General features: G+C 49.4%; 2 protein-coding genes across 2 annotated transcripts; one reads left to right on the top strand and one right to left on the bottom strand.

Annotated features, from left to right (window-relative positions):
- Window positions 1-768: 768 nt before the first annotated feature.
- Window positions 769-17864, bottom strand: gemin5 (gem (nuclear organelle) associated protein 5). Its single transcript, XM_079738875.1, has 28 exons — window positions 17612-17864; window positions 17000-17154; window positions 16444-16625; window positions 15833-15996; window positions 15580-15663; window positions 14968-15115; window positions 14642-14801; window positions 13624-13836; window positions 12901-12986; window positions 12683-12765; window positions 12428-12564; window positions 12212-12285; window positions 11938-12119; window positions 10831-10970; window positions 10330-10501; window positions 8383-8763; window positions 8219-8272; window positions 7888-8007; window positions 7289-7384; window positions 6677-6814; window positions 5730-5877; window positions 5260-5379; window positions 4488-4914; window positions 4061-4309; window positions 2450-2615; window positions 1859-2333; window positions 1583-1670; window positions 769-1059 (listed from the first exon to the last, which is right to left on the bottom strand). The coding sequence occupies exons 1-28, from the start codon at window positions 17751-17753 to the stop codon at window positions 895-897; spliced, it is 4749 nt and encodes a 1582-aa protein (XP_079595001.1). The 5' UTR covers window positions 17754-17864; the 3' UTR covers window positions 769-894.
- A 262-nt stretch (window positions 17865-18126) lies between these two features.
- Window positions 18127-22546, top strand: mrpl22 (mitochondrial ribosomal protein L22). Its single transcript, XM_079738809.1, has 7 exons — window positions 18127-18156; window positions 18271-18307; window positions 20103-20235; window positions 20739-20804; window positions 20900-20977; window positions 21327-21396; window positions 22231-22546. The coding sequence occupies exons 1-7, from the start codon at window positions 18132-18134 to the stop codon at window positions 22437-22439; spliced, it is 618 nt and encodes a 205-aa protein (XP_079594935.1). The 5' UTR covers window positions 18127-18131; the 3' UTR covers window positions 22440-22546.
- The last annotated feature ends 313 nt before the right edge of the window (window positions 22547-22859 follow it).

Genomic DNA, 22859 nt, shown 5'->3' with positions numbered 1-22859 from the left:
GTTATGAAGTGACGTAATTACGCGACGTGAACGTCATAGAAAAGCTGCATTTTTCGCAAGTTCCCGCATTTTTTGCAAGTTCCCGCAATTTCATCGCATAAAATTGCATAAATATGCCGCATATTTCATCGCATTTTTTAAGAAAAGCTGCCGCATAATCAAGGATTTTTGGCCGCAACAATCACAAAAAAATGCCGCATTTTTCTGGAGGAACTGTCTTCTATTGGTAACTAACATATAAATACTAGGGCTGTCCATTTTTTTTTATCGTGATTAATCCTATAGTATTGGTGAGTTAACTCGCGATTAATCACACTTTTAAAATTCTGTTTTAAATCCATTCCAATTTAAGTTAAATGAGTTATGGAATGACACATTATCACGGAGTATATAATGCAGTATTGTGAGGTTAAAGTATATATTGTAGTATTGTGAGGTCAGAGTATATGATGCAGTATTGTGAGGTGAAAGTATATATTGTAGTATTGTGAGGTCAGAGTATATAATGCAGTGTTGTGAGGTGAAAGTATATATTGTAGTATTGTGAGGTCAGACTATATAATGCAGTGTTGTGAGGTTAAAGTATATATTGTAGTATTGTGAGGTCAGAGTATATAATGCAGTATTGTGAGTTTATCTGCTGTTGTTTTGGAGTCGAGCAGCACATGAACCCTTTGATAAAGACGACCACTGGCCGACGGGAGTATTGAGAACAGAAATATTTTATTCAACAGAAAGTGATACAGTATAAATGCTGCTATTGGGAGTTCCCACAAAGTGAACAAAGCGCAACGTTGTTTTACAGTCTCACACGAAACCAACTAAACAGGGGGACGGAGTGTCCTCCCAGAGGTCCTCGGATAAGAAACCCCCTGGGTGTCCTCCCAGAGGTCCTCAGGCGAGGAACGCCCGGGCCGCCCTCTGGGTCTCGGGGCTGCTGGCGTAGCGTCGCAGCAGGTCTCTGGCGGTGGTCTGCAGGGCCTCCGTCACCAGGGTGGAGCCCCTGGCCAGGTGGAGGATCACCAGGCTGCACTCCACCACGTCAGGGTGGCTGTACGTCTGGGGGGACAGAGGGGCACTGATCAGGACGTCATACGAGACCGCCTGCAGGGGAGAGGCTAGGGGGACGCTAGGTCATGTTGAACTACAATTACAACTAGGGCCTTTAGCATACGCCTTTATCCAAAGCGCCTTACGTCGGTTAATACACACGTTGACACACTGACGGCAGAGTCGACCGTGCAAGGCGACAGCCAGCTCGTCAGGAGCAGTCAGGGTTAAGTGTCTCGCTCGGGGACACATCAACACTCAGATAGGAGGAGGTGGGGATCGAACAAGCAACCTTTCGGTTACAAGACAACCGCTCCACCTCCTGAGCTTAGCCGAGCTAAGCCGACCCCAGTATGCACCTCAGTATGTTAGTTTGGAATGAATCGAGCTAGTTAAAAGTTGGTCGTTTGTAACGAGTTGAGCTAGTTACAGGATGACATACAGTAGGTAGTTTGTAAAGTACGACAACTCCTAAGCAGCGCCTTCCTTTGGAGCATTATTCAGAGTTAGATAAAGCTGTGAGAGGTCAGACCTTCATGGTGTCGGGCAACAGGGCGAGGTCTTTCTGGTAGAGGGTCATCTGGGCCGACAGACTCATCAGGGTCTCCGGCTCCTCAGGCCTAGAGACACAGTTTAGATACTGGGTTTAGAACCAGTAACACTCCCTCTGTTAGAACAATAGATACTGGGTTTAGAACCAGTAACACTCCCTCTGTTAGAACAATAGATACTGGGTTTAGAACCAGTAAAACTCCCAGATACACGTCTCCCCTCTAGCTCTAAAGCCTGGTTCTAGTCCCCAGCATACCCCTGGTCCTGGCTCTGGTCCTGGCTCTGGCTCTGGCTCTGGTCCCCCTGCTCTAGGGCCCGGGCGTGGTGGAGCACTAGGCCGGTCAGCCGCTCCTGGACGCGGGCGACGTCCTGCTGGGTGGCCTGGTACTCTGCGTGGGGCTCCGACAGCAGCACTGCCGCACGCCTGCTCAGCGCCGTCGCCTCGGTAACCGTTGCCTCGGTAACCGTCTCCTCGGTAACCGTCACCCCGGTAACCGCCGTCTCGGTAACAGCCATATCGGTAACGGTCGCCCCGGTAACCGCCTCCCCGGCCACGGGCACATTAGGCAGCTCGTGATTGGCTGAGGGGGCTGTGGGGGCGTGGCTCCACCAGAGGTCGAACAGGAAGCGGTAGTTGAGGAAGGCCTGCAGGCTGGTGAGGGCCGCCGACGCCTCCGTCGCCACGGGAACCAGAACCTTCTGGAACCTCCGGGAAAACACGCCGACGTCACCTGAGGAGATTTAGGATTCAAAACGTTAAACTTCTTAAGAGTCTGATGTCATCACAGGAGGAGGAGGAGGAGGAGGAGGAGGAGGAGGAGGAGGAGGAGGAGGAGGGAGAACCCACCGTCGGGGAAGATCAGGGAGCAGAGCTTGGCGGACATGCCGTCATGGCCGACCCCCTGCGGAGCCTCCACCGCCTCCCAGACTGCCTTCACCAGCTCGTCGTCATCACCGCCCCTCAACCAGAGCAGCACGGCCGTGGACAGACACACAGCGACGTGGGACACCACCTAATGATGGAGGAGGAAGAGGAGGTCAGGAGACACAGAGAGAGTCACCACCTAATGATGGAGGAGGAAGAGGAGGTCAGGAGACACAGAGAGAGACACCACCTAATGATGGAGGAGGAAGAGGAAGTCAGGAGACACAGAGAGAGTCACCACCTAATGATGGAGGAGGAAGAGGAGGTCAGGAGACACAGAGAGAGACACCACCTAATGATGGAGGAGGAAGAGGAGGTCAGGAGACACAGAGAGAGACACCACCTAATGATGGAGGAGGAAGAGGAAGTCAGGAGACACAGAGAGACACCACCTAATGATAGAGGAGGAAGAGGAGGTCAGGAGACACACAGAGAGACACCACCTAAAGATGGAGGAGGAAGAGGAGGTCAGGAGACACACAGAGAGACACCACCTAATGATGGAGGAGATCACCACACAGAGACAGACTCAGACAGACATGTAGTAGACAGACACATGTAAAAGACAGACAGACACGTGTAGAAGACAGACAGACATATAGAAGACAGACAGACAGACATGTAAAAGACAGACACATGTAGAAGATAGACAGACACATGTAGAAGACAGACATGTAGTAGACAGGCAGTTCATGTAGAAGACAGACAGACATGTAGAAGACAGACAGACATGTAGTAGACAGACAGACATGCAGAAGACAGACAGACATGTAGTAGACAGACAGACATGTAGTAGACAGACAGTTCATGTAGAAGACAGACAGTTCATGTAGAAGACAGACAGACATGTAGAAGACAGACAGGCATGTAGAAGACAGACATGTAGTAGACAGACAGACATGTAGAAGACAGACAGACATGTAGAAGACAGACAGACATGTAGTAGACAGACAGACATGTAGAAGACAGCCAGACATGTAGTAGACAGACAGACACGTAGTAGACAGACAGACATGCAGAAGACAGACAGACATGAAGAAGACAGACAGACATGTAGTAGACAGACAGACATGCAGAAGACAGACAGACAGACATGTAGTAGACAGACAGACATGTAGAAGACAGACAGACATGTAGTAGACAGACAGTTCATGTAGAAGATAGACAGACAAGTAGTAGACAGACAGACATGCAGAAGACAGACAGACACGTAGTAGACAGACAGACATGCAGAAGACAGACAGACATGCAGAAGACAGACAGACATGTAGTAGACAGACAGACATGTAGTAGACAGACAGTTCATGTAGAAGACAGACAGTTCATGTAGAAGACAGACAGACATGTAGTAGACAGACAGACATGCAGAAGACAGACAGACACGTAGTAGACAGACAGACATGCAGAAGACAGACAGACATGCAGAAGACAGACAGACATGTAGTAGACAGACAGACACGCAGTAGACTGACAGACACGCAGTAGACAGACAGACACGCAGTAGGCAGACAGACACGCAGTAGGCAGACAGACCTGGTGTGCGGGGCTGTTGTTGCTCAGTTGACTCTTCTCAACCGACGCGAGTTCCTTCAGGAGGGGCGTGGCCCCAGGACCGCCTGATACCCCGAACTCCTGGTGCCACACCGCACGCACCCGGTCCTGGGGGGGCTCGGGCCCCCCCGGGGGACGAGCGGGTCTGGCCCAGGGGTGGGACGAGACGGCCTCACAGTCCGTTAAGGCAGCACTGAGGATCTCAGCCACGCAGAAACACAACCTGTGGACCTGCACAACACAACACACATACGTAGGCACACATTTATGCACACACATACACGATTAGCAGCTACACCATAGCTTTAAGAACATATACGATAATAACAGATTATAAGACATATAAGATCTGTATAATACAATATGATATGATAGAAGTCAGACTAGAAGTCAAATGGGCTGTACCCACCAGCATGCCATCTTGGGTAGTGGGTACTTCCTGGGTACTGGGTACCCCCTCGGTACTGGGTACTTCCTGTGTACTGGGTACTTCCTGGGTACTAGGTACTTCCTGGGTACTGGGTACCCCCTCGGTACTGGGTACTTCTTGGGTAGTGGGTACTTCCTGGGTACTGGGTACTTCCTGGATACTGGCTACTCCATTGGTATGGGGTACTCCCTTGGAACTGGATACTTCCTGGGCTTTGAGTACTTGCTGTGCCCCCACCCAGTCCAGGCTAGCGGCTAGTCCCTTAGCGCAGCGTAGCGCTATCGTGTGAGCTAGCTGGCTCTCCCCCGCTAGGCGGGCTATCGTAGCGGCGGCCCGCAGCGAGGGGGCATCGCTCTTCTTAGACACCACCTTGGCCGCGTCGAAGCCCGCCCCCGCAGCCACGTAACTGGACGGTCACAAGACAGAGACACCTGATTGGACCACATCCATCTGCACAGAACTTGATCCATCCATCAGTGTATGTATAAGTATACAAAGCAGTATATCTACTGTATATAGTAGTGTGTGTACCACTTGGCAGCAGCAGAAGGTATGATATATATATATATATATATATATATATATATATATAAAAAGCAGTATATCTTTATAAGAGTGCATGTACTATTCGGCAGCAGCTGACCGGTATATGAATTAGTATATAAAGCAGTATATATATAGGAGTGTGTACCACTAAGGGCAGCGGCAGAAGGTATGGTATATATATTAGTGTATCTATAGGAGTGTGTACCACTTGGCAGCAGCTGACAGGTGTCCGTCTTTCTCCAACGTCGCGGCCCAAGACACGTAGAGACCCTTCAGAACCACGTCCTGGTCCGGCAGCCTGGCCCGGGCTAGAGCTATAGCTTCTCTACAGGGATAATGTATACGTTAGACACACAAAGATAATATATACATTCCACACACCGCTAGAGATAATATATACATTCCACACACCTCTAGAGATAATATATACATTATACACAGACTTCTCTAAAGAGATAATATATACCTTACACACACACACACCTCTAGAGATAATATATACATTTTACAAATACCTCTCTACAGAGATAATATATTACACACACACACCTCTAGAGATAATATATACATTATAAACATACTTCTCTACAGAGATATTATATACATTACACACACCTCTAGAGATAATATATACATTATACACATACAGAGATAATATATACATTCCACCCCCACCTGTACATCTTGTGTGAGTGCAGCAGCTCTATAGCTTCATACAGCTTGTTGATTGACAGCAGGAAGGAGGCGGCTTTCAGATGCTGATCCTGCAGACAGAGCTGCTTCACATAGTCCTCCACCGTCCGGACCCACACCTTGTAGCCACCTGCACAGGTAACACCTTAATACACCACCCTCACAGGTAACACCTTAATACACCACCCTCACAGGTAACACCCTAATACACCACCCTCACAGGTAACACCTTAATACACCACCCTCACAGGTAACACCTTAATACACCACCCTCACAGGTAACACCTTAATACACCACCCTCACAGGTAACACCCTAATACACCACCCTCACAGGTAACACCTTAATACACCACCCTCACAGGTAACACCTTAATACACCACCCTCACAGGTAACACATTAATACACCACCCTCACAGGTAACACCTTAATACACCACCCTCACAGGTAACACCTTAATACACCACCCTCACAGGTAACACCCATTAATACACCACCCTCACAGGTAACACCTTAATACACCACCCTCACAGGTAACACCTTAATACAACACCCTCACAGGTAACACCTTAATACACCACCCTCACAGGTAACACCCTAATACACCACCCTAACCAGTAACACCCATTAATACACCACCCTCACAGGTAACACCTTAATACACCACCCTCACAGGTAACATTAATGCAGTATCACAGCTACAGTCTGTCCTGTATCACAGCTACAGTCTGTCCTGTATCACAGCTACAGTCTGTCCTATATCAAAGCTACAGTCTGTCCTGTATCACAGCTACAGTCTGTCCTGTATCACAGCTACAGTCTGTCCTGTATCACAGCTACAGTCTGTCCTCTATCACAGCTACAGTCTGTCCTGTATCACAGCTACAGTCTGTCCTGTATCACAGCTCCAGGTGTAGTTCCGGGTCTCACCTGTGGGGGCGATGGCGAGCAGGTGGTCGTTGAGCTCTCCCCTCTCGGTTGCCGTCCTCAGGGCTCCCTCCACGTCTCCGGTCCACAGCCGCAGGTAGACCACCGAGTCAGGGTGACCTGCAGCCAGGTGGGCCTCCTCTGCGCACACACACACACACACACACACACACACACACACACACACACACACAGCTAGTATCTTTCTCCTCCTGCTAGCAACACCGTTCCTTAGCAATGCTAGGTGTCCTAGCCACTAGTTTTCTCAATGATACTGTTAATGTGAGCGGTACTGATGTTAGCCGCTAGTGGTTTTGTTGCTACTGTTAATGTGAGCGGTACTGATGTTAGCCGCTAGTGGTTTTGTTGCTACTGTTGGTGTGAGCGGTACTGATGTTAGCCGCTAGTGGTTTTGTTGCTACTGTTGGTGTGAGCAGTACTGATGTTAGCCGCTAGTGGTTTTGTTGCTACTGTTGGTGTGAGCGGTACTGATGTTAGCCGCTAGTGGTTTTGTTGCTACTGTTGGTGTGAGCGGTACTGATGTTAGCCGCTAGTGGTTTTGTTGCTACTGTTGGTGTGAGTGGTACTGATGTTAGCCGCTAGTGTTGAGCTCACCTTCCTCCTGGAACATGCTGTGGAGGGCAGGCCGGTCTGAGAACAGCCCCAGCTGGAGGTGGGGTCCCTTGCCCGGGGCACAGCCTGCAGGGGGCGCTGATGACGCAACACACAACCACACACATGAACCCTCTAAATCGGAATAAGAGATCAATCAGCTGGGGGTGTGGCTCTGGCCGCGCCCTCCACCACTATAATGGGTTTGTTTCAAAAGGGCTTCACACAATTATACACACACTCAATATTAACTAAAGACACCAACGGTCGTCCGTCTAGGCTACCTGTCATGATGGCATCAACTGGGTTGATTGAGGGTTGCTACGTGCATGCTCTGTATGTGATGGTTGCCAGGGCAACAGGCTCACCTGGGCTGTGTGTGATGGTTGCCAGGGTAAAAGGCTCACCTGGGCTGTGTGTGGTGGTTGCTTTGGTAACAGGCTCACCTGGGCTGTGTGTGATGGTTGCCAGGGTAACAGGCTCAACTGGGCTGTGTGTGATGGTTGCCAGGGTAACAGGCTCAACTGGGCTGTGTGTGATGGTTGCCAGGGTAACAGGCTCACCTGGGCTGTGTGTGGTGGTTTCTATGGTAACAGGCTCACCTGGGCTGTGTGTGATGGTTGCCAGGGTAACGCAGTCCTCCAGCAGGTCCTCTTTGGAGCGGTGGTCCATGGCTGTGCTGAGAGGAAGCATAGAGCGAGCCTTCTTCCTCTTTATCAACTCTACACACACACACACACACACACACACGTTTGAGACATCTCCTACACATCATATCATGTAATAAGTGTAATGTATTAAATATAACTTTTCAAAAGTGTCAACACATTCGCCGTCTTTGAGGAAGTTGGGAACTTAGTGTGGAATATATTTAACCAGATGATGCAATAATATAGTATTGTAAGAGAATATAGTAGTATGTAAGAGACACACCTGGCTTCTCCTTGGTCCTCAAGGGTGCAGGGGGCTTCTTCATCCCTCCACCGGCTGGAAACACACCACAAGACCACCTTAGCATGCTAACAATAGCAGCTAACGTGGCACACAGTAGCATGGCTATCACTAGTGTCCTGTGTGTGTGCGTGTCCGTGAGTTACCTGTTGATAACGATGAGCCGTTGGTTCCATTCTCTTCGTCTTCGTCTCGCTCCCCGTTAACACTCCTAATGTCCCTCTCCCTCCACCCTCTCTCTCCATTCACTGCCTTAGTCTCTCTCTCTCTATTAACACTGACAGTCTCTCTCTCGCCGTTGACTCTCTTAGGGTCTCTCTCCCGCCACCCTCTCTCTCCATTCACTGCCTTAATCTCCGTCTCTCCATTCACTGCCTTGGCCTCCCTCTCTCCATCAACACTCCTAGTCCCTCTCTCACTAGCTTCTCTCTCTCCAACAGGCGGAGGCTCTCCCTCTCTCTGCCCGCCGGCGGCCATGTTGTTCTTCTTCTGCTTGTTCTTCTCCCTCAGTCCCACCATCTTCTTGCCTGAGGAAGAGGAAGTTAAGGAAGAGTGAGTGTCAGCGTCTTTAGTAAACAGTGTTGACACCTTTAGATCAGGCTGTACTGTAGTCCTACTGGGTACTGTAGTCCTACTAGGTACTGTAGTCCTACTGGGACCAGTCTCCCTTCTCCTGTTGGGACCAAGCTAGAGTCTTGCTGGGTAATGCAGTCCTATTAGCCTAGAATTCAAGACGCCCCTAGCAGCAGCAAATGTAATTTGCAGCCAGGGTCGTCTAGCAACTCTCCGTCAGCTCGCGAGCTGGAAAAAACAAACTCTGGTCAGGCCAATCACGTCGCATTATAGAGTCAGTGGGCGGGCTTAACATAACGACGACTAAGCTGCGACGGAAATCTGTGTGGTCCCTGCGGCATGATTGATTGTAGCGCTATCCTATTGCGTGCAGAGGGAATATGAAAGACAACATTTTATCCCACCCCTTGGATTGAGCCATGCCAATGGAGCGTTCCCAGACCCACTCCTGTAGTCCTACTGGGTAATGCAGTCCTATGGGCCCAGGCTGTAGTCCTACTGGGTAATGCAGTCCTATGGGACCAGGCTGTAGTCCTACTGGGTAATGCAGTCCTATGGCCCCAGGCTGTAGTCCTACTGGGTAATGCAGTCCTATGGCCCCAGGCTGTAGTCCTACTGGGTAATGCAGTCCTATGGGCCCAGGCTGTAGTCCTACTGGGTAATGCAGTCCTATGGGCCCAGGCTGTAGTCCTACTGGGTAATGCAGTCCTATGGGACCAGGCTGTAGTCCTACTGGGTAATGCAGTCCTATGGGACCAGGCTGTAGTCCTACTGGGTAATGCAGTCCTATGGGACCAGGCTGTAGTCCTACTGGGTAATGCAGTCCTATGTGCCCAGGCTGTAGTCCTACTGGGTAATGCAGTCCTATGGGCCCAGGCTGTAGTCCTACTGGGTAATGCAGTCCTATGGGCCCAGGCTGTAGTCCTACTGGGTAATGCAGTCCTATGGGCCCAGGCTGTAGTCCTACTGGGTAATGCAGTCCTATGGGACCAGGCTGTAGTCCTACTGGGTAATGCAGTCCTATGGGCCCAGGCTGTAGTCCTACTGGGTAATGCAGTCCTATGGGACCAGGCTGTAGTCCTACTGGGTAATGCAGTCCTATGGGCCCAGGCTGTAGTCCTACTGGGTAATGCAGTCCTATGGGCCCAGGCTGTAGTCCTACTGGGTAATGCAGTCCTATGGGCCCAGGCTGTAGTCCTACTGGGTAATGCAGTCCTATGGGACCAGGCTGTAGTCCTACTGGGTAATGCAGTCCTATGGGACCAGGCTGTAGTCCTACTGGGTAATGCAGTCCTATGGGCCCAGGCTGTAGTCCTACTGGGTAATGCAGTCCTATGGGACCAGGCTGTAGTCCTACTGGGTAATGCAGTCCTATGGGCCCAGGCTGTAGTCCTACTGGGTAATGCAGTCCTATGGGCCCAGGCTGTAGTCCTACTGGGTAATGCAGTCCTATGGGCCCAGGCTGTAGTCCTACTGGGTAATGCAGTCCTATGGGACCAGGCTGTAGTCCTGCTCCTCACCTTTGGGGGGCGCTGTGAACTCCTGTTTGGACGGCTTCCACTCGTGAACGGTGAAGTCATCCGCTCCGGTCCAGACCACGTCTGGGTCCACGGGGGACCACTCCACACACATGACCCGGTTACCATGACCACGATAGTTCACTAGCCCTTCCCCCTTCAGCACGTCCCACACCTGCACACACAGACACACACAATGTGGAATATGTAGCAAAATCTGGAGAAATCTCAACAAAAATATCTATGCTAATTCAGATGAAAATCTGGATCCATCTGCTAATTTCACACAAATGGCGCTAAATGATTATGTATGACCCTTGCCCTTCAACCTGCTCTGTGTGACCCCTGACCCTCAACTTGATTTTTAATGACCCCTGACCTTCAACCTGATTTTTAATGACCCCTGACCTTCAACCTGCTCTGTGTGACCCCTGACCTTCAACCTGATTTTTAATGACCCCTGACCTTCAACCTGCTCTGTATGCCCCCTGTGTGACCCCTGACCTGCGCGGTGTGGTCGTAGCTGACGGTGGCCAGGCGTGCCGGGTGGTGGGGGCTCCAGGAGAGGCCGGTGATCTTGCCCGTGTGGGCCCCCAGGGTGCGGAAGGCCTCCGAGATCACAGCAGGGGGATCCGCCGGCGCCTCTGGAGACAATATGGGGTCCAACAGAGGTCCAACAGATGAGGTTAGCCAAGCTAAGCTAACCCCTTATGCTCCCAGGTCTTTCACAAGTAAACAAACCCCGACAACAGCTGCACTATGGGTCAAATACTACTGATTACAACCGCTTGTTGTTTGTGAGCTTCACATGTAAACATGTGTTTTAAAGCTTCACATGTAAACAATGTGTTTAAGAGCTTCACATGTAAACACCATGTGTTTGTGAGCTTCACATGTAAACAATGCATTTTAGAGCATCACAAGTCAGCATGTGTTTTCGAGCTCCATATGTAGGCATGTGTTTTAGAGCTCCACATTTAAGCATGCGTTTTAGAGATTCACATGAAAACAATGAGTTTTAGAGCTTCATATGTAAACAATGTGTTTTAGAGCTTCACGTGTAATCACCATGTGTTTGTGAGATTCACATGCAAACATGCGTTTTAGAGCTCTCCATGTAAACTCCATGAGCTTCACATGTGAACACCATATGCTTTAGAGCTTCACATGTGAACACCATATGCTTTAGAGCTTCACATGTAAACTCCATGGTTATTAGAGCTCCACATGTAAACACCATGTGTTTTAGAGCTCCACATGTAAACACCATGTGTTTTAGAGCTCCACATGTAAACACCATGGTTTTTAGAGCTCCACATGTAAACACCATGTGTTTTAGAGCTCCACATGTAAACACCATGTGTTTTAGAGCTCCACATGTAAACACCATGTGTTTTAGAGCTCCACATGTAAACACCATGGTTTTTAGAGCTCCACATGTAAACACCACGTGTTTTAGAGCTCCACATGTAAACACCATGTGTTTTAGAGCTCCACATGTAAACACCACGTGTTTTAGAGATTTACAAACACTGTGTGTTAGAGCTCCACATGGAAACACCGTGCGCTCTGTGTCAACCTGAAGGCTAGCGGTCATGTGCTCCTTCCTACCGCACGCGGAGCGCAGGTCGTGCACGTAGACCTTGGCGCTGCTGGACCCCGACGCCAGCAGGTACTGCAGCTCGGGCTGCGGCGCCAGGGGGTGGTACCACTGCAGCGTGTTGATGATCTTATTGTGCTGCTGCACGCTGCACAGCTGCTTCAGCTGGGGGGCCGCGTACACGTCCACAGACCTGGGGGGGGGGGGGTCAGCGCATGAGGTCATGGGTTTGGCACGGCAACACACGCTCGTAGTGGGCTGCTCATTGTGGGATGGGTAACTGACCCGTCCTCGTTGCCGATGGCGACCACGGTTCCGTCTGGCTTCCAGCTGAAGTCCGAGTGAGGGGACAGCTTGTGCTGGGGGGAGGAGTTAAGACGGTTGCCATGGGTTACACTTTCGTTCCAGTCCTGTCAATTATCTCTGCTAGGCTACACAGTGCTCTGCTAGTACCGTGCTAAGCTACACTAGGCTGTTATAGTCGCCGCTAGGCTACGGTACCTTGATGCTGTTGGTGTCTCTGATCAGCTTGTCGATGTTGCAGGCGTCCGAGGCCAGGCTGTGGGGGTCGTGCTGCAGGATGGCGCCCTCCCCCCCACAGCTGTAGAGGCTGCAGGACGGGCGCTCACCAGCACCCCCTGCAGGGAGAACACCACCTCCCTTAGTATCTCTGTAGAGAGGGTGTGTGTGTGTGTGTGTGTGTGTGTGTGTGTGTGTGTGTGTGTGTGTGTGTGTGTGTGTGTGTGTGTGTGTCACCAAAGGAGAGGGGGGGCAGGGGGGGGCCCCAGGCCAGCCTGTAGATGGTCTTATGGTGGTAGGAGGAGGAGATCTGAGGAGGCCTGCAGGAGGAGGAACAGGAGGAAGAGGAGGACAGTCATCTGAAGGGGGTCACGACAACAAGGACCTCGTTCAATCTGAGAGAGGTACTTTACTCCCTAAGGGGTCTGGGGTCTGGGTTAACTGGTTCCTCTCACTTGTTTGAGAAGGCGTCGTAGATTCCCACTTTCCCGTCGTCCGTCCCGAACGCCAGCGAGCCCTCCCTGCTGGGGTGCCAGACCAGCTGGGCAGAACACAACACAGAACCACGTCACCACAGAGAACCACGTCACCACAGAGAACCACGTCACCACACAGTACCACGTCACCACACAGAACCACGTCACCACACAGAACCACGTCACCACACAGTACCACACAGAACCACGTCACCACACAGAACCACGTCACCACACAGAACCACGTCACCACACAGAACAACACAGAACCACGTCACCACACAGAACAACACAGAACCACGTCACCACACAGAACAACACAGAACCACGTCACCACACAGAACCACGCCACCACACAGAACCAAACGTTACAGTTTGGACGGCACTACGACTGCTTGTATTAGTGTGCTACTGATTCTGTCTGTTTAGACCACTGGATGGAGCCGAACCTCCACCTAGTGGACAAAACAACTGTATTCAGCATTAAACGTATGTTTCCCCCAAGGGACGCCACCGAGTCCTAGTCCCAGGTCTCCTATATTAACCCCAGGCATGAGGACCGCTGAGTCCTAGCTCTCCTCTATCTAACCCAAGGCATGACGATCTAATCCCAGGCATGGCCACAGAGTCCCAGGTCTCCAACATCTAACCCCAGGCCAAGGGGCTAAGTCCTAGCTCCCCTGTATCCAAGGCGAGCCGTACCGCGGTGATCTTGGAGCGGATGCCCTGCCAGAAGGTCTTGGTGAGGTAGGGGTTCTGCAGGGACAGCGTGTCCCAGGACCGGATCATCTGGTCAGCCCCGCCCAGTGCCAGCAGGCCCGTGGCCACCGGGGAGAAGCTGAGGGCGTACACCGAGCCCCCCAAGGTGGGCAGCGTCCACACGCACTCCAGGGACGCCAGGTCCCAGCACTTAATCTGGATTAACAGACAGACGTAGGTCAACACCATGTAGTCTGGATTAACAGGTCAATAGCACTTCATCTGGATTAACAGACAGACATAGGTCAACACCATGTAGTCTGGATTAACAGGTCAATAGCACTTCATCTGGATTAACAGACAGACGTGGGTCAACACCATGTAGTCTGGATTAACAGATCAATAGCACTTAATCTGGATTAACAGACAGACGTAGGTCAACACCATGTAGTCTGGATTAACAGGTCAATAGCACTTAATCTGGATTAACAGATACATGTAGGTCAACACCGTTTCATCTGGATTAATGGATCATGAAGTTCAACACCATGCAATCTGGATTATGGATCCCGATAGGTCAACAGCATGCAATCTGTATTAACAGATCCATATAGATTCAATCATGTAATCTGGATTACCGATCCAAATAGATTACCACTTCTCTATAACCATGATGAGTTATTCTGGATTAACATCATGAGTTTATCTGGATTAACATGATGAGTTAATAAGGAGTAACATGATGAGTTAATCTGGATTTACACGATGAGTTAATCTGGTTTAACCTGATTGACTCTAGATTAATATGAGTGACTCTGGATTAACATTATGAGTTAATCTGGGTCAACATGAGTGACTCTGGATTAACATGAGTGACTCTGGATTAACATGATGAGTTAATCTGGGTCAACATGAGTGACTCTGGATTAACATGAGTGACTCTGGATTAACGTTATGAGTGACTCTGGATTAACATGAGTGACTCTGGATTAACGTGATGAGTTCATCTGGATTACGGTACCTCTCGGTCCATGGAGGTGGTGAGGAGGAGGTGGCGCCCGCTGGCCAGACGGACAGAGCTCATGTTGAACACGATGCGGCTGTGGTTCTGATCTCCTGAGCCCAGAACACTCCACTTCTGTTTCCCACTCGCACCCAGGTCCCACAGAACCAGCTCTCCACTACACACAGGCACACACACACACACACACACACACACACATACATGTTAGTTCTATAGCATAACCAGCAAGTTAGCTCTATACTGTAATCACCAGGCTAACTTTATAGCATAACTAGCACATTAGCTCCGTCACTATAGGAGAAGAGGCAGATGTTCCTGGTCACCTGAAACAGCTGGACAGCAGCTGGGAGGGGCGGTCGTCCGGCCAATGAACACTGAGCCAGAGGCGGTCCTTCCCCCCACTGGCTCCGCCCCCACCGCCGACTCCGCCCCCTCTCTTCTTTAGGTAGGGCAGCTTTAACGTCGTGATGCCTGCATTTACCACCAGAGAAGAAGAGTCATTTACCTCATGGGGTCTAGTGGTGTGGTTCTGGGTTCCATCCCCACCTGCCTAGTGTTTAAAGGTGCAGTTGTTAGGTACTAAGTATTTAAAATGTGTAGTAGTTAAGTAGTAAGTATTTAAAATGTGTAGTTGTTAGGTAATTAGTATTTAAAATGTGTAGTAGTTAAGTAGTAAGTATTCAAAAAGGTGCAGTAGTGAACAAGTGGTGAAGTATTTAAAGGTGAAGTAGTGCAGCAGTAAGTATTTAAAGGTGTAGTAGTGAAGCAGTGGTGAAGTATTTAAAGGTGAAGTAGTGCAGCAGTAAGTATTTAAAGCTGTAGTGGTAAAGCAGTAAGTATTTGAAAGCTGTAGTGGTAAAGCAGTAAGTATTTAAAGGTGTAGTAGTGAAGCAGTAAGTATTTGAAAGGCGTGGTCGGGGTGTGGAGGATCTCACTTCTCCCGGTGTCGGTGCTCCAGACCCGGATGGTCTGGTCTCGGCTCCCGGAGGCCAGATACCCGCCGCTCCCTCTCGCAAAGTCTAAACAAAAAACAGAGTCACGTGTTGGAGGATATGGTCCAATCAGCTGACCCCAGAACCCAACACGGTCCTGCTTTAACAGGCTCTGGTTTCTAGAGGTCCAGCAGAACCCTGGAACCCTTCGTGTTGCAGAAGGACCGTACAGAACCAGCGTCTGGTTGCACCCTACCCTCCTCCTCCCCTGGGGGGTCCTGGGGGGCGCCTCCCTGGCCCAGGGCGGGGGTGCTGGGGGACCAGGAGAGGGAGTGGATCTCATCCTCGTGGCCTCGCAGCCGATGCAGCACCTCCCCTTTCTTAGACACGTCTACCAGGAGGATCATCCCCTGCTTGTACCTGCAGGAGGAGGAGGAGGAGGAGAAGCAGGAGGAGGAGGAGCAGGGGGAGGAGCAGGGGGAGGAGGAACAGGAGGAGGAGTAGGAGGTGGAGGAGGAGGAGCAGGAGGAGGAGGGCAGGAAGAGGAGGAGGAGGAGCAGGGGGAGGAGGAACAGGAGGAGAAGAAGCAGGAGGAGGAGGAGCAGGAGGAGGAGGAGGAAGGCAGGAAGAGGAGGAGCAGGAGGAGCAGGAGCAGGAGGAGACACTTGTTATGCGGTGGCTCACTTGGTCCTCCAGGGTCTCCAGGAGGTTAGACGTCAGGGCTAAAGTGGGGGCCGTGTGTTGGGAGCCTCTGTCAGGAGGGTGTCCACGCCCTACGGCTCTTCTTAATCTCATTCTCTGGACCATCCACTCTAGGGTCTGATTGTGTGAGCAGAACGTGATGTGGAGAAGATCTAAGCTCCTCACCCCAGGGCCAGGAGCTTCCAGGAGTGGGGGGAGCACGAGAGGGAGAACAGGGCCTTGGGGAGGGGGAAGAAGCTGCTGTAGTCCCCCGTGTTGAACCAGTAGCAGACCACCACCCCCTTGTCATCCCCGGACACCACCAGGTTCTTATCTGCTGGAGACCAGTGGAGCGCCACAATGGTGCCCTGCAACACACACACACACACACACACAGTGCAGTTCAGGACAAACAGTACAGTTCAGGATATAAAACACACACACACACACACACACACACACACACACACACACACACACACACACACACACACAGTACAGTTCAGGATATAAACACACACAGAGTACAGTTCAGGATACACACACACACACGCTTGCTAGCTTAGTAAAGAGGCTGTAGGTTTGACATGCGATGACATACATATTTATATCTACATACAAACAATGTACATTACAGGCATAGTACTGTTCTTTGCTTAAATGCATCAGATTCGGATCTAGACTTCCTTTGTTGTGTTGGCTCCAAGTACCATCCTGCTGTCGGGCATATGGCGGTACCCACCTGATGCCCGCTGTGTTCTTTAAGCAGAACTCTGTCGTCCGCGTCCCAGAACTTGACAGTGCCGTCGTCAGAGCTGCTGGCACACAGCTGGTCCTGACCGGCCTGGCGACAGAAGGAGAAGCCCGACACTCGCTCCTTGTGTCCGGACAGACTCCCTGCAGGGAGACGGAGACAGGGAGTCAGACACGGTCAACAGGGATAGTGCAGCCATCCTAATAATAATAATAATACACGTCAGTTGTACAGAGCTGGTCTGGAGTCAGACCCTGTTAAAACGGCCCAGTAAGGTCCTAGATAGATATAGAGATCTAGGGATAGAGAGGGATCTAGGGATAGAGAGATATGTAGGTTATTAATCTCCAAGGTGAAAGGAGATATTGTTTCATGAGGACAGTGGTGGAGTAAAAATAATCCGCAAGCCCTCCTCATCTGGAGCATAATTCCATCAATTGAATTTCCTAGTTGTTATTAAAATCCTCTGGATCAGAGTGATGCAACTTCTCACCCAGAACTCTGGATCTGAGTGATACTCATCCAGGACTGTGGATGAGAGTGACGTTTCTACTGACCCAGGACTTTTAAGGACTGTGGATCAGTGTTGGATCTACTCACCCAGGACCGAGCAGGACTCTGTAGACACGTCCAGCAGATAGACTGTGTTCCGGGCTCCGAAGCCCATCACGCCTCTCTGGTTGGTGTCGCTGCAGCGGCCGCAGTACCAGTTGGGAGACGCGGGAATCACTCTTTCATGCATGATGCCTTGAAAGTGAGTGCTTTTTATATAAATCGATGGAATTCAGAGATGTCAAACCAAGGGAAAACACACAGGCCAGGTTAACACACTCCTACTGCAGCATCCATGCTTGTTCGTAACCACGGCGTCTACCGTGTTGTCAACAAACTGTCGTAAATACCGATTGACGGACTACGGATCCCTACAAGGGTCAAAATTAATAAATCGACCCCCTAACAAACATTTAAGTGCAATAGTTACATTAAATATGGCGTGTAATTGAAGACGTTAGACTTTTATATAGAATACGACGATTACCCACTGTCACCTTCATTTTCTAATACTTTCGCAGTCTATTAACGTAAACCTGATCGACCTATTGTCGTAATCTGTTTCAACATGGCGACTGCCTGCACAGGTCGCGGTGAGCATCTGTTTCATTATTATTATTATTATTATTAACTATATACCTTATTAAACAACACTGACAGTTTATCACTACTTGCCGTTTAATGTGTTTCCGCGTGTCTTCTCTCAGGGCTTTCCTTCCTGAGGAGTCTGACTGGTCATGTGAGGTAAGAGGCTGGAGACAGCAGGGAGACAGAGGACACACCACAGCTTCATGTTTCCTCTGTTTCTTTGGAGCATGCAGAGCTCCTTCAGGTGTCCCTGAGCAAGACACCTGACTGCTAACTGCTCCTGACGAGCTGGCTGTCTCCTTGCATGGCTGACTTCGCCGTTGATGTGTGAATGTGTGTAAGGATGGGTGAATGTTTGGCAGTATTGTAAAGCGCTTTGAGTGGCCACTGGTTAGAAAAGTGCTGCATAAATGCAGTCCATTTACCATTCATCATTTGGTCTACATTTGATGTACATGTTATATATATAACAGTACCGTAAAATTAAGTTGAGAATAGAGCATGCAATGAACACCGGGGCACGTACGACGTAAGACCAGCTGGACAGAGAAGCTTTTGGAGTCAGAAGCAGCAGAAAGTATATCATGTGTTTGTATTTAGAAGGGATTCTACCACAGTGTTGTTAAATACTTAATCCTGATTGGACAATGAAGTTCTAAGGGTGGGCCTTCTATTCCAATAACGGGACACCTCTGCCTTTTAACAGCTCTGAATAAATGCGCTACAAACCCAACACTTACACCAAAGGTCCACTTGACAGATGTTGACCACATGTTTCCTTGACAACGCAGCAACAATATGCTCATAGCACTGCGGCAGACCTTTAATGGTGCTTGACTTCAGCTGATTCAGTCGATATAAAACCAATGACGCTCTAGATTAAATAATATCCAATGCACGGTTGGTAAATAATTCAAGCAGAATAAAGCACATTAACCCTGACATAATCGTTCCATCTGAGAGACACAGCTCTGACTAGGGGTGTGACGGTACACAAAAGTCACGGTTCGGTACGTACCTCGGTTTATAAGTCACAGTACGGTACGGTACGGTTCATAGTTAAGGGGAATTTTTTTAAAAACTGCTTGTTTGTCAACAATGGAGAATGGCCGTAGATCAGCAGCAATGAAAACACCAATAAACTTGGTTATGGCATTTGCATTTCTGAATTCCCAGACAGGGGTTGTTGAAATAGTGTCGTGAGCTGGGTTTGCATAGCTCGTTTTTTTTCCCCACAGCAACAGTGATAGTAACACCTGGATGGTGCCTTTTCAAATGCGTGTCCTAGGGATGTGCATTTCTGGCAAAACATACTATTCGATATTCGCTGAGAAGTATTCGATTAATATTCGAAAATCACTCAATCAAGAAACCCCCACGCACGCACCTCGGATACACGCACACACAATGACACAGGGAGAGGCTTTTATGATTTGTATGAAATCAATCTGTTTATTTCAACAACTGCAACATCAACATTCAAAACGGGTCGCTATTTATTTATTTAATTATTTATTTTACTGAACACAGCCTGCATGATGGTGAACTAGACACGTCAAAAATATAACTTCACACGGTGTGTCTTTTTACAATTTATTTGTTACCAGCATTCGTAGTGTTGATCAGCAGAGAAATAGTCCGCCAAAGATGTTGACGTCGCTTAGCAACCGAGGACGCTATTGTAACACGCCGTGTAACAAATAGCAATAGTCACATTCATTACTCGATATTCTACGTGAATCCGACTATTCGACGATCGTTGCCCGCTATGTACGCCACATTAACGTACCGCGGTACACCTCTGTCACCGCTCCGAAGTGCCTGTACCGTGACGGTTCGGTACAAATACGTGTACCGTTACACCCCTAGCTCTGACGTCAACATCCAATGTGATGGTCCAACCAGAGGAGGAGCCGTGAGCTCAGTCCCCCCTGCTCTGTCCTTCTGTTAGGGGGACGGCCCTCTCTGGCAGACCCCTGGCCGGCCTGCACACCAGCGCCGCTCTGGAGGTCAACAAGAACTGGGAGAGGAGGAATCTGCAGCTGTACCCCCCTCAGCTCCCAGGGGAGCCCCGCAGAGCAGCCGTGAGTCACGGGACCAGGCGGCTCGGACCCGGTCCTGCTGCCGTGGTCATGTAGTGAAGATGGGTCAAAGGGGGGGGGGGGGGGCGCCTCCACGTGTTTGTACTTTTATCAATCCAGTTCAGTCAATTATAAATACAGATCAAGATCAGTACATTCACCTGTTTAGAGTCATTTATAAATACAGATCAATATCAGGTCATTCATCTGTTTGGTAATTAATAATACAGATCAATATCTGTTCATTCATCTGATTAGAGTCATTTATCACTTCATCTGTAGGTCAATCGATGCATGTTACCAGAGAAACAGGAAGTTATTCTGCACCTAGGGCAGAGCAGTCATTAAAAAAACCAGAAAGTTCTTGTCTGTCATGTTTATCTGTCTGTCGGTCGTGTTAATCTTATCCGTGGTTTGAGTTTGTTGTCTGTGTGTTTTGTTAATCGTATGTGGTTTTAATTTGTCTGTCTGTCCGTCTATCTATCTGTTATCCTCCCGCTCTACAGGAGGTCCACCACTGTAGAAGACAGATCAAGTACAGCAAAGATAAGATGTGGTACCTCGCTAAGATGGTGAGACGCCACAGTGTTCTCAGTAGATGGGGGGGCTCTACACACTACTGATGATGTATGGCTGACTGACCTTTAACCTCTGACCCTTTGAACAGATCCGAGGCCTGAGCATCGACCAGGCCATCACCCAGCTGGAGTTTAACGACAAGAAAGGAGCCAAGATAGTGAAAGAGGTGAAGGAGGCGGAGTCTAGACGCTAGGTTCAAGATAGTGAAGGAGGCAGTCTAGACGCTAGCATCAAGGTAGTGAAGGAGGCGGAGTCTAGACGCTAGCGTCAAGATAGTGAAGGAGACGGAGTCTAGACATTAGTAGTCTATAGTAGTATAGTATAATAGTTTATAAAGTAAATAAAGTTGACATTGTTTAAAATAGTCTGTATAGTTAACAGCTGCCCAGTACAATGACATTCTTCTAATGATTCTACAAGGAACTGCCCAGTACAACCACAGTATTCTACTGGTGGACACTGACTGGGGCATTACTACCCATGTTTTCTGATCTACTTCCTGTCTTCATCCCTAGGTGCTTCTAGAAGCTCAGGACATGGCTGTTAAGAACCATAACGTGGAATACAAGTCCAACCTGTACATCGGTGAGTCTAAAACACCACAGCCTGTGAATACCCCTACACCATCAGGCTTCAACACCAAAACATGTGACTACACCATCAGGCTTCAACACCACAGCCTGTGACTACACCATCAGGCTTCAACACCACAACATGTGACTACACCATCAGGCTTCAACACCACAACATGTGACTACACCATCAGGCTTCAACACCACAACATGTGACTACACCATCAGGCTTCAACACCACAGCCTGTGAATACCCCTACACCATCATCATAGATATAAGCAGTGAGAACTTATGGGTTAGGTATAGGGGTTGGTAAACATGGGTTAGGTATAGGGGTTGGTAAACATGGGTTAGGTATAGGGGTTGGTAAACATGGGTTAGGGAAATTATACTAAATGTATCTAAGTCTCATGTTACTAAATGTATCTAAGGTCAGCTTAGCTCAGGAGGTAGAACAGTTGTCTTGTAAGGTTGCTAGTTCGATCCCCAGCTCCTCCTAGCTGAGTGTCCCTGAGCAAGGCACTTAACCCTGACTGCTCCTGACGAGCTGGCTGTAGCCTTGCATGTTTGACTCTGCCGTCGGTGTGTCAATGTGTGTATTAACCGATGTAAGGCGCTTTGGATAAAAAGAAATGCCCTAATTGTAATTGTAATGTTAATTCATGTAAAATGCAGCATGTTTTTTTTTTTACTAAATATAGCATTTTGTTTATTGTTCTAAATGCAGCAAGATGTTTTCACTTGAAAAATGAAATCAACATTCGGTCAAAAACAGAAGAAATGGGCGTGGTTATTGCTACTCCACGTTGTGACCTTTGACCCCCCCCCCCCCCCCCCCCCCCCCAGCGGAGTCCCACTCCGGGAAGGGCAAGTACCTGAAGAGGATCCGCTACCACGGCCGGGGCATGTTCGGCATCATGGACAAGGTGTACTGCCACTACTTCGTGAAGCTGGTGGAAGGCCCGCCGCCCGTGGTGGAGCCCCGCACCGGGCTGGACCAGGCCCAGGAGTACCTGCTCGGCCTCCGCAGACGCACCGTCAGACACAGCCTGTAGACCCCCGACCCCACCCCCCTGACCCCACCCGAACCCCGACCCTGCCCCTCATGACCTTGTGTTTGTAGTTTTGATTTGTACATAAAAACAATAAATAAATGATGGCCGAGGATGAGTCTGGTTTCTTCTTTTATTATGAGTCCTCCTATCCGTCTTGCCATCTCTCCCCCCCCCCCCCCCCTCTCCCCCCACCTGCCTCTTTCTCTCTCCCTCCTCATCTCCCTCTCCCCTATGTCTCTCCTTTAACGTGTAGCCTCTGTCTTCCTGTGCATCCTTCTCCATATCCTCTATCTTCTCTTCAATCTTCTCCATGTCGTTTTAAATGAATAGTTAGAAAAGTTAACAAGTGTGGTAACAAACGTTGTCCTCATATCTTAATTGGTGAAAGCTTTTAATTGGCCGCTAGTTGTGGGTGATCCG

Source organism: Pollachius pollachius (assembly GCF_949987615.1).
Source record: "Pollachius pollachius genome assembly, chromosome: 6".
NCBI classification, from domain to species: Eukaryota; Metazoa; Chordata; class Actinopteri; order Gadiformes; family Gadidae; genus Pollachius; species Pollachius pollachius.
The sequence above is the reverse complement of the archived record's forward strand: the minus strand, read 5'-3'. Positions and strand labels throughout refer to the sequence as shown.

What these genes read in the sequence shown, in the direction of transcription:
- gemin5 (XM_079738875.1), bottom strand. Translation starts at nt 17,753, where the DNA reads ATGCATGAAAGAGTGATTCCCGCGTCTCCCAACTGGTACTGCGGCCGC. An exon ending in CCACCTCCATGGACCGAGAG is followed by an intron (nt 13,837 to 14,641) that starts GTACCGTAATCC and finishes CTGTTAATCCAG; the next exon opens with ATTAAGTGCTGGGACCTGGC. An exon ending in CCTGCCCCCCCTCTCCTTTG is followed by an intron (nt 12,565 to 12,682) that starts GTGACACACACA and finishes TTCTCCCTGCAG; the next exon opens with GGGGTGCTGGTGAGCGCCCG.
- mrpl22 (XM_079738809.1), top strand. Translation starts at nt 18,132, where the DNA reads ATGGCGACTGCCTGCACAGGTCGCG. An exon ending in GACTGCCTGCACAGGTCGCG is followed by an intron (nt 18,157 to 18,270) that starts GTGAGCATCTGT and finishes GTCTTCTCTCAG; the next exon opens with GGCTTTCCTTCCTGAGGAGT. An exon ending in TGTGGTACCTCGCTAAGATG is followed by an intron (nt 20,805 to 20,899) that starts GTGAGACGCCAC and finishes CCCTTTGAACAG; the next exon opens with ATCCGAGGCCTGAGCATCGA.